General features: G+C 40.8%; 1 protein-coding gene across 1 annotated transcript in view; it reads left to right on the forward strand.

The window, feature by feature from the left end:
• The window catches only part of DAP (death associated protein), a 51,301-nt gene extending 47,365 nt beyond the window's left edge, over positions 1–3,936 (forward strand). Inside the window, exon 4 of the mRNA XM_082259863.1 lies at positions 3,630–3,936. Coding sequence (XP_082115989.1) covers positions 3,630–3,749 — 120 coding nt within the window. The 3' untranslated portion in view covers positions 3,750–3,936. The remainder of the gene's footprint in view (positions 1–3,629) is intronic.
• The last annotated feature ends 7,362 nt before the right edge of the window (positions 3,937–11,298 follow it).

Here is an 11,298-nt window from a genome sequence, read left to right on the forward strand (position 1 = left end):
TGGAGCGGTCAGTGCCTCTTGGGCGTTTCGCCATCAGGCTTCTGTGGCTCAGGTGTTCTAAGCAGCGACCTGGTCGTCTGTGCACGCTTTCACAAAATTCTACAAAATTGAAGTGATGGCATCTTCGGATGCTTCCTTTGGCCGCAAGGTTTTGAGTATGGCGATTGTTTTGTAGACGTGTTTTTTTTTTTTTTTTTTTTTTTTTTTTTTTTTTCTTTTATTCTGGGTTAGCTCCTGTTTGAGCTTTTGTTGCCCTTTTGGCTCAGTTGTTGTTTCTGGCCTGATTGATACGTTCCTTTTTCGGTAGGTTGCGTCTTCCCACCCCTCACACCTGTGCTGCTTTGGGACGTCCCACTCGTGAAGGCTGTATGAGGGGCTGCGACTGTCGGAGGACGTAAGAGAAAAAAGAGTTTTTGTAAGAACTTACTGTAAAACACTTTTTTTTTTTTTTTTTTTCTCTGAGTCCCTAGACAGTCGCAGCCCCCGCCCCTCTGGTTTTTGGATCTTGGGGTTGTTGCCTTCCGGTACTGCTTGCTACAAAACTGAAGGACCGTGGTAACTGGTTCAGGATAATGGCTGGGGGATGGCCCCCTGGAAGTGTGCCTAAGTGTAGAAAGTTTTTTTTTTATTAACATTTCAAACTGCCTAGCTTGCTTCTGCTGAGGGCACCATTATCCACTCGTGAAGGCTTTATGAGGGGCTGCGACTGTCGGAGGACTCCGAGAAAAGAGTTTTACGGTAAGTTTTTTTTTTTTTTTCTACTTTTTAATAAAGCCTGGTTTTGATATTACACTACGAGGAGACTTTTTTTTTTTTTCTGGGTATCCAAGTGATTTGAAGAGATGCTGCCAACCCCTTAGTGATGATGCACTATTAAGGCTTCTAGCCCTCTGCTTGCATGACTCTTTGCTATCCGCAGTAGAGTCCATGATTTCTGCTAAGCGCTTCTGACTTCCCTTTATGGTAATGGTCATACCTGTGGTGACATTCTTCTACCTCTGAACACGCATTGCCCTCTTTTTGGATATGGACTTCATCCTTGATTTGAACACTGTTTACTTGTATCCAAAGGACTTTGCACTTTTCTAATATAATTTTCTGATGTTTATGAGCAATATATTGGGTTTGTTTAGCACTTTGCACTTTGTTTACTCTATGCACAGACGTATATCATTTTGATAAAATTTATATGGTAGCATTTTATGTTGGAGTATTCTGGCAATTTTTTCGTTTTATAGCGTGACACTTGTTTTGGATTTAGTTCTTTAACAATATTGTATTGTGGTGTCAGCAGCTACTTCTGCAGACAGTGGCACAGTAATTTTTACATACATTTAATGTATTTTTAATGGAGGTGGTTGTATCTACAGGGGGAGCGCTGAAGATCCTGGGGGAATCTTTTTAGCAGCTTATTTTGGGCACCTTGAGCTTAGAAAGGGTTGGACAAGGGGCCTCTTATTAAACAGACTCCCCTTTTTTGTTCCCTTATTTTTTTCTATCTGTCCCCTCTCCAACTTCTCGATCAGATAAAGCCGCTGCTAAGACTGAAAATAAAGTGTCCTTCCTGTGCTGCACGGACAAAAGGGGCGATATAATCCTGAAAAGGTCATGGGATACCACTATAGCCAATCTTAGGCCGGCATTAGCTACAACCTGTGTAGCAAGAAATTTTGAATTTAGGTTTAACAGTTGCAAGAGCACCTGATGGCGGGTACCCCAAGGAAAGGGTTGCTAAAATCTTTTCCCATGCTCTTTAAAGCAGTAGGCTTTATTGCAGATGCCCCAGCTGAGTCAATGAAATTATCAGCCAGAGCGGCTTCACTATCAGTCGCAGCCAGGAGAGCACTTTGACTCAAAACCTTTCCAGGGGATACAGCCTTTAAGTTGCGCTTATGTAGCATTCCTTTTTTGGACAGTTTTTTCTTTTCGGCCCTCAGTTGGCTGAAGCCCTGGAGCGTATAGCGGATAGGAAGAAAACCTTCCCAGTTAAAAAGAGGTCCTTTCCTAGAAAGCTTTTTTTTTTTCGTCCTTATAGGGGACAAATTAGAGAACAGGACAGAGGGAAACCGAAGAAGCATTGGTCTGGCCAGAAGGGAGGCCAAGGGCAAACATGCTCTTTAACTCTCCTGGCCAAAATTTCAAATTGCACTGATGCCAAATGCCAAGTGGGAGGAAGGTTGGAGAAAATCCTTCCCCAGTGGCAAAAACTAACCTCCAATAATTTTGTCATGGGAGTAATCAAAGGGTTATGCCTTGGAGTACAGCAAAAGGCCTCCCATTCAGTGCTCCCCTCATCTCTGCTCACCTAACCCCCCCCCAGGCTTCTTATTGTCAGGGAGAAGAGAGGCACCTGGCCTGGTTAGCTGTCAGAGCTCCTCTAAGATCTCCTCCATGCTACCGTAGTTGCTGCTGGCTCCCCTGTGTGTAGATGTACTTCCTGGGAGCGTGGCCTGTAGCTGATCCCTCCCAGGCTAGAGAAGGAAGATGTGAGATGGAAGGGCCAGGCTGTCCTTTTACTTGTCAGAGCAAGTGGGTCAGAGCAAGAGGGGGCGGGGGGTCAGAGCAGGCCGCAGCAGTGTGGCCCTGGATGCAGCCCATGTCCCTGGGGGAGGATGATGGAGTTCTAGTATTGATTTAGGACAATGTGTGTGAACAATCGGCGACAACTCAAAACCCTAAAAATGCAGCACAACTTCCCCCTTTTAATTATACTGACTTCTTCCTGCCCGTCCACAGTACATTTGCTGCAAGTAGGTGGCACGAGCAGGCTAGAAAACGTACATGTACATCATCCAGCCTTTTCTGGGGTAGGGGCACACATGTGGGCACTCCCTGCTGATCCACGCTTACAGTGGCTACAGCTGGATATTGTCAGCTGGTCCCAGCCAATGGTTTATGGCTAGGACCTGCTGATCGGTTGTAGCTAATCACAGCACAGGGTCCTGTGTTTACAAACACACACAAGGCTCTGTACACAGGTCAGCGATCTTTGTAAGTTAAACTGGCTCCTAACTTGAGGTAGCTCCTAGATTTAAAGCAAATTTGTCAAGCCCTAGGTTAAGGACCTTCAACGGCCCTGTCTAGCTCTCCTAGAGTAACTTCTGGTCTCCTGACATCTCCTCCTCCATGCTCTTAAGACTGTGCTGGGAGACACAGCAAACCTTCTGGCAATGGCAGGTAGCGACTGCCTGTTCAACCTCTAGGGTCCAGGTATTGTCTCATGCTACCAGTAGTGACACTGACCCTAGCCAAATGCAAAACTGGTAAAAAACTGTCAGAAAAAGATGAGTAAGGGATAAAGGTCAGTGGCCTCCATCTGTAAAACCATTCCTGTTTTAGAGGTGGTCTCATTGTTGCCCATTTAGTGCACCTGTTCATTCCATTAACCGCAAAGCAGCTGAAACTGATTAACAACCCCCTCTGCTTCTTAAATAACCAACTAAATATCCCAGGAGTTTAATTGACTTGATGATGCTATACTCTGATTAAAAAGTGTTCCTTTAATTTTTTATATAATATGTCATTTTTGGTTTCGGGAACCAACATTTTCATCTTGGTGCACCTCTTTTGCTTGTTCAATTAAAGGTATGATTTTAAAAGGTAATTTTTATATATATATATATTCACAGGGTGACAAGGACTTCCCACCTGCTGCTGCGCAAGTTGCTCATCAAAAACCACATCCCTCTATGGAAAAGATGCCTGCTGCTCATCATGTTAGCCACCAAATTCATCAGCCTCGCAAGTAATGAGACAGTCTGAAGGACGCTTAGATATGCATCTGTAATTCAAGAGGATGCAAAAGAGTTCCTCTTGCAAATCATGGACTTTAGGAGCAAAATTAAAAACTGCTTTGCATTGCAACTTTGCTTACATTCAAATATTCAATTATTATTTTTTTTTAATTTAGGAAAAAAAATCCTAGCAAAATGTGCATTTTACGAAGAATTTGAAATCCTAAAACAATAACAGACAATTTTGTCATTGAGGAGCATGTTGCATTTGATAGGTAATAGACCATGGTGGTGATTGGCCCTTTTAGGCTTAAAGCACCTATTGCTCAATGGTTGCACCAGTTTCAAATGGTAGTGCTTTATTTCTGTCTGGCTGCATTGACTGGTTATTAACACTAAAAGAATTGTGGAGAGTCTTAAAGAATATATGGCAGCCGCTATGGGGTGTGCTTGTTTTAATCATGTTGACAAAAACGCTTCCTGTGTATGGTCAGCATTTGGTTTATAAATAAAGATGCAAAAAAAAAAAGTTAATACAGTGTGATTTGGGGAAAGGTAAAAAAACACTTTGATCTCAGCTGTTCAATTCATTGTATGTCCCAGGTTAAGGTTTTATTTTCTGTAGTCCTGTTTTAAATATGAATCTACTCATTTCGAGCAATGGGTGGGTTTACCAAAACTGGTGCACGCAATCTAGTATAGCTTTGCATAGTAACCAATCAGCTTGTATGTTTTATTGTAAAATCCTAATTAAATAGGCTGAAGTTAGAAGCTGACTGGATACTATGCACAGCTACACCCAGCTTCTGTATGCACCAGATTTAGTAAATGTCTTGCATTAATGCTGATAACATTTATCATTTTAATAGCTTGGTTTTCTTTTGTATTCAGGTACATTGGATTGTGCTACTGACTGTAGGAGACTGGACAACTGGGCAAAAGCTGTAAGGGCAGCCCAGTATAATCCCACCCACTCCCAGCATGCCTCCGTTTTTTTTTTTTTTTTCCAAGACTTATTTTACAAGCAAGTTAATTATGTTACTGCAGAGCCTGAAGGATATTATTTTTGCAGCTTGTGATTAGTTGATATTTGACAAGCAGCAGGGGCAGCCTATACAGTAATATGTCTCTGTATTAGCTGTTCACCTAGCTACCTAGTTTGTCACATGTTGAGTCAGGTGTAGACTGCTTTACAGGTCCCGGGCTGCAGTGCACCCTGGATCCTGCCCCTTTATCCCCTAATGTGTTGGGGTGGGGTCTGTGCTGGACCCCTGCTGCTGTGAGTAGGGCTTCTGCCAATGTTTTTTTTTTTTTTTTTTTCTCAAGAAGCCTGTTTTGGTGTACATAGTTCTCCACATAAGGAGGGTAATCCAGTGGACTTTGGCTCTGACACATTTTGTTTGCACAGCCAGTGGCGAAAAGAGGAAGCTGCACCACTGTTTACATTTTGCATCCTGAATGAGTCCCATCTACAGTGGCAGTATTGAGCTTGTTCCTGTCATTTTCTGTCACACCTATACGATCCTCTGGATAGTACATAGGCTCTCTGCTTTCTTGCTCTAGCAGGCTCTCCATGAACTCTCCAGATCATCTGTCTTTTTTGTTCCAAAGGCTGGTTTATCACTGTGCTTCTCAATCACTGCCTTTAACAGCTTGACTGCTGAAGCCCAGGTCTTGAGGGGCAGGAATTCACTCTGCATTCTTGAAAGCTAGAAAATGGACATTTTGCAAAGTGTGCCATCGCACTTGGAAAATGTACTTCTCTTGGTGTGAGACAAGGAAATTTCATCCTAGGAAGCTGACCTTGATCACCGCCAATCTCAGCTCTAGTGGTTTTTATTTAGAGATCCAATTTATCCGATTTTGAGGCTGCCGCCTGGTCTTCTGTTCACGTTAAGTTTTTCAAATTGGATGTAAAGTAATATTAAAGGCAATCTGTTTTTGTTTTGTTTTTTTACAAACATTTTATACTTGCATGCTTTGTGCAGGGGTTTTGCAAAGAGCAACCCCCGATCCTCCTCTTCTCTGGTGCTCCTGGCCCCTCCTGTCTAGGGCCCCCTAAACAAGCAGCTTGCTGTAGGTGCACCCAAGCAGGCTCGCTCCTGAGCTGCTGCTTTGCATGTCCACTCACACACACACACACACACACACACACACACACACACACACACGCTGCTTGGCCCCACTCTCTCTCCTTATTGGCTTACTGCTGCTGTCTCAGCCAATGAGAAGGGAGGATGTCCGGAGAGCGGATGCTCCCGTGAACATTGCTGGATTGCAATGAAGCTCAGGTAAGAGGGCTGCTGCACACAAAAGGCATTTTTACCTTCATGTATAGATTGCATGAAGGTAACGTAAAGAAAAAAACCTTGAGCATTTAGAACTACTTCAAAGTCTCAACAGATGGTGGTTTTGTTCAAAAGGTTGGTCGGGCAACTCTGTAGGCTCTGTTGAGCCACCTCTGTTATCCTGTTTCTTTTTGTGCTGTTATCAGCCCTTGTTTACTCTGTTGCTCACCCCTCAGACTACTTTTGGATGTTCCAGTGTACGTGAATACTCATCTGTTTGTCTTGTAATGTACAATTAGGAAAATAGGATAGAATAGGAAAAATTATTTATTTTTTTTTTTAACACTTAACAGAACACAGGTCATCCCCTTCTGTTCTTATGATCGGCTCCTACTATTGCTTGCTAACAAAACGGAGGCATGCTGGGAGTGGGTGGGGTTTTTCTGGTTGTGTTTATAGCTTTGTTTTGCCTGTATCCAATTTCATGACGGCAGCAGCATAACCCAATGTATCCCGAACACTCATTGTGTACTCCAAGAAAAGGATTTTACAGTAAGTCAAAAAGTTCCTATTTTTCTCCCTATTGCACCAGCCTAGATGAGATAATTGGGTATTAAAGTAAACCTATACTACTCTGCACAGTACCAACATACAATAAGGGCTCTGAAAAAGACATCCTAAGAACCTACCATTTTGCTGGTGCAATTATAACCTCCAATCTTCTGAAGCAGAGGGAAAAAAAAAGGACACCTACATATAAAATATTTAAAATCGCTATTTCCTACTTTTACATCTTGCAGACATTCCCATGTAAACTCATACTTACAGAAATTCTATATTCGCATTGAAATTTATGCAAGCTATTGGTGTGCTGTTCGAGTTTACTTGTATTGTGCCATCAATTTAGGCAGCACTTTAAACATATATTGTACATTCACATCAGTCCCTGCCCTCAAGGAGCTTACAGTCTAAGGTTCCTAAGTGACCATACATACTAGGGAAATTTAGACAGGAGCCAATTGAGCCGATTACCCTACCTTTGGAATGTAAGAGGAAACCTATGCAGGCACAAGGAGAACATGCAAACTTTGTGCTGGTAGTGTCATGGTTTGGATCCGAACCGATGACCCTAGTGCAGCTAGGTAGAAGCGCTAGCCACTGTGCTGCTCCAATATTCTAAGGGGTCACTTCTTATTCTAAAGCAAATCTGCATTTTACCCATTCAGGGCAAAGCAGCAGGTTTGTTTTAATGTCCCAACAACGGCAGCATGTATTCACCTTTTCTTCACTTCACTTGTCACTACATTCACCCACCAGGAGAGAAAAAATAAAATACCCGAATATTTCCAACTGTGTAGAGACTTGTCAATGTGGAGGATAACCGTAAAGACAACCTGTTGCTATGTCTAGAACGGGCAAAGCAAGTGTTCACATTAACTTAAAGTAGAACTACAGTTTTTTTTCTTCATCTTCTCCCCTTCTAGAATAAAGAAGGGTTACAACCCCTGTTGTGTTTTTTTTTTTTTTTTGCTATCTGTGTCCCATTAGGGAGATTTACCTTTTTACTTGTCCCATAGAGAAAACAGGAAGTGAGAGGTAATCCCTGCAAATTAAGGGAATCCTTTTAGGGACCCCCAGGCCACCAGAACGAGTGCCCCCCATTGAAAGATTTCACCTAGATTACATTTTTTGGAGACAACCCAAAACTTGAGATTTTCTTTTACGTTCACTTTCAACGATAATGGTAAACAAGACAAATGGAGAGGGTGATCCCCAGCAATAAAATCTTTCCAGCAATAAAAAATAACAGGTGTTCTAATTCCTCTTCACTCTTATCGAAAACTAAAAAAAAAAAAAAAAAAAAAAAGGTTTTGCCTTTTAGTTATACTTTATGGACATAAACGTTTTATTAAACAAAACAAACTACTAAACATAATTTTTTGAACTCCTTGGGGTTGTGCAGTTTTACTAAAATATTTCAAGTCACGTTTTGTAAATGCTCACCAATCCTCATTCTAGGCCTCACTCTCCCTCTTTCAAAGGTTCATGAGCAGATCACATTCAAACATTTCTACTGTTCCATTGCGCTCTCTTCTCCACCCCCTGCATTGGTCACCTTTTTTACACTGTCTCCTCTATGCCCCTCAGTTCATAACCACTGGCCTTTTTGCCTCCTCTTGGTCTCCTACCCCAAGTCTTATGTTCAGCCACTAGTTGCCTCACTCTTCCCTCAGTTCAAGATCCTCTACCACTTCTTCCACTTATTTCTAATCAGCTCCCTACTTGTGTGTTTATCACTAAGAGAGGTGGGGGAAACCGCACACAATATTTTTTTTAGCTTCATGCACAGAATGCATGAAGGTAAAAAACTTTCAGCCTTTTACAACCTTTTTAAGAAGTATACAAAATTCAAACAAGGATTTGGAGTTTGAAAATAAACTGTAATGGTTGGGTAATTCACGTTTCTGTTTTAAGATGTAAATACAGGGTACCCCTTGGTAAAAATAAATTTTGCAGTTTATACTGTGTGTGATATATATTCTCTACTCTTGAAATTAAAATATCAAAAAGTTAATTTATTTCAGTAATTCTATTCATTATATTTTATATAGATGCGTTACACGCAAGAGTGATATATTTCAATCATTTCTTTCTTTTATATTTGATTATGGCTTACAGCTAGTGAAAACCCAAAATTCAGTATTTCAAAAAAATTAGAACATTACATAAGACCAAAGGATTTTCTTTTTTTTTTTTTTTTGTACTGAAATATTGGCTTACAGAAAAATATGTCCATGTCAGTATAGTATACACTCAATACTTTTTCAGGGCTTCTTTTGCATGAATTACTGCATTAACACGGAATGCCATGGAGGCGATCAGCCTGTGGCACTGCTGAGGTGTTATGGAAGCCCAGGTTTCTTTGATAGTGGCCTTCAGCTTGTCTACATTATTGGGGTCTGGTGTCTCATCTTCCTCTTGACCATACTCCTCAGATTTTCTGAGAGGTTTAGGTTGGGTGAATTTGCTGACCAATTAAGCACAGTGACTATGATCATCAAACCAGGTATTGGTACTTTTGACAGTGTGGGCAGGTGCCTAGTCCTGCTGGAAAATTTAAATCCGCATCTCCTTATTGCTGGTCAACAGAGGGAAGCATGACATGCTCTAGAATTTCCTGGTAGCGGGCTGCGCTGACTTGAGACTTGATAAAACACAGTGGACTGACACAAGCCAATGACCTGGCTCCCCAAATCATCACTGACTGTGGAAATCTCACACTGGACCTCATGCAACTTGGATTTTGTGCCTCTCCACTCTTCTTCCAGACTCTGGGACCTTGATTTCCAAATGAAATGCAAGATTTTCCAAAGTCTGTTATGATTTGGGGAGCCATGTCGTGTGTGTGTGTGTGTGTATATGTATGATATATATATATATATATATATAATATATACGTGCACACGCATAGTAGGCAGATTTCTGTTTCTACAGATTAACCAGAAGGATGGTATGGAGATAATTGCATAAAATAAATAATTAATATACATAGTTTTTAATTATAGTCTTTATACTGTACCTTTAACACAAAATGTGTGTTGTCGGCACCCCTATGATTCCTTATATTATAAAATCCTAGTTGAGCTTCACAGCAGATCATATCTTTTTTTTCTTACAATATGTGGGAAAAACATGCTAAAGTCTGCGTTACAACTACATAAGCTTATATGCCAGTCAGTTTTTACAAAAATAAAAATAAAAATGGTGGCTTGTCTCTCTTCCTAAAGAATTAGAAGTGTTTGACATGTTTTATAATACTTAAGTCCTTTTAAACACTGCTATAAAATGTTACCATTGTGACAAATGTGGAATTCCAGGTTGTGCGAGGTTGGATTGAGTGATGGGGGAAAAAAATTGTTTGTATATTTATTGCTTTAATTTTGTCTTTGCAAAACTTTAATAAATAGATTTTGTGAAAAAAAAGCCAAGCTTTTCTACATAAAACTCTCTTCATAATATATGTTGATGTCATAATGTTATTAATACAGCTATGGAGTACCATGGACAAGAACCGGTGACATCTCTGAGTAATCTGTTAATTCAAAAATTCCTCTCACAAATTGTATAATTGATGTTCTTTTTGGCATATAGTTTTATGGAATTTGGGTGTCTTTGGCTGCTGGCAAGCAGGCGAGTGCTCCCTGAAAAGCAGTGTCTGTGTTGCAACATCTAGAAGCTTGCTGTTTCTTGTCCATGTTCTTCCATAATCTAGGTACAGCTGTGAAGCTATTTCTTGCTGGATCTGGCCTTTCCTGTGGTTGTCCATCTGCAAGTGATTTCTTTGGCGGGGGGGGGGGGGGGTGTTACAGCTGAGTATTTTGCACCAGAGTGCATCCACATCCAGCCACTGTCTGCCAGACATGATTGTTATGCTTCTGCTATTCAGTGTCTTTTTTTTTTTTATTTCCTGGATGTTGCAAAAGGTCTAGGTTACAGCCGAGAAGCCAAACCTGTGGTGCCTCATGTTTTATTTTGCGCATTCCGTTGTTCTGACATGGGTTGAATATTCTAAGCATTAGTCTACATTTTTTTTTTTTTTTTTTTTTTTTAAGAGGGGTTTGTTCTTTTTACTGCTGCAATCTGCTGGTGTGAACTACTCCCATTTACATTCAATACTTATGTCCTTGCATTGGCATACCAATGCATTTGGTGTGAATGGACCCAAAATGACCCTCTGTTACAAGGTGACAACACCTAAAGCATATCTAAATCCAAAACCAAAAGTAGTATATATACAGGTCCCTCTCAAAAAATTAGCATATTGTGATAAAGTTCATTATTTTCTGTAATGTACTGATAAACATTAGACTTTCATATATTTTAGATTCTTTACACACAACTGAAGTAGTGCAAGCCTTTTATTGTTTTAATATTGATGATTTTGGCATACAGCTCATGAAAAACTAAAACTCCTATCTCAAAAAATTAGCATATCATGAAAAGGTTCTCTAAACGAGCTATTAACCTAATCATCTGAATCAACTAATTAACTCTAAACACCTGCAAAAGATTCCTGAGGCTTTTAAAAACTCCCAGCCTGGTTCATTACTCAAGACCGCAATCATGGGTAAGACTGCCGACCTGACTGCTGTCCAGAAGGCCATCATTGACACCCTCAAGCAAGAGGGTAAGACACAGAAATTTCTGAACGAATAGGCCGTTCCCAGAGTGCTGTATCAAGGCACCTCAGTGGGAAGTCTGTGGGAAGGAAAAAG

The sequence above is a fragment of the Pelophylax lessonae genome (assembly GCF_965119305.1).
Source record: "Pelophylax lessonae genome assembly, chromosome: 5".
NCBI lineage: Eukaryota > Metazoa > Chordata > Amphibia > Anura > Ranidae > Pelophylax > Pelophylax lessonae.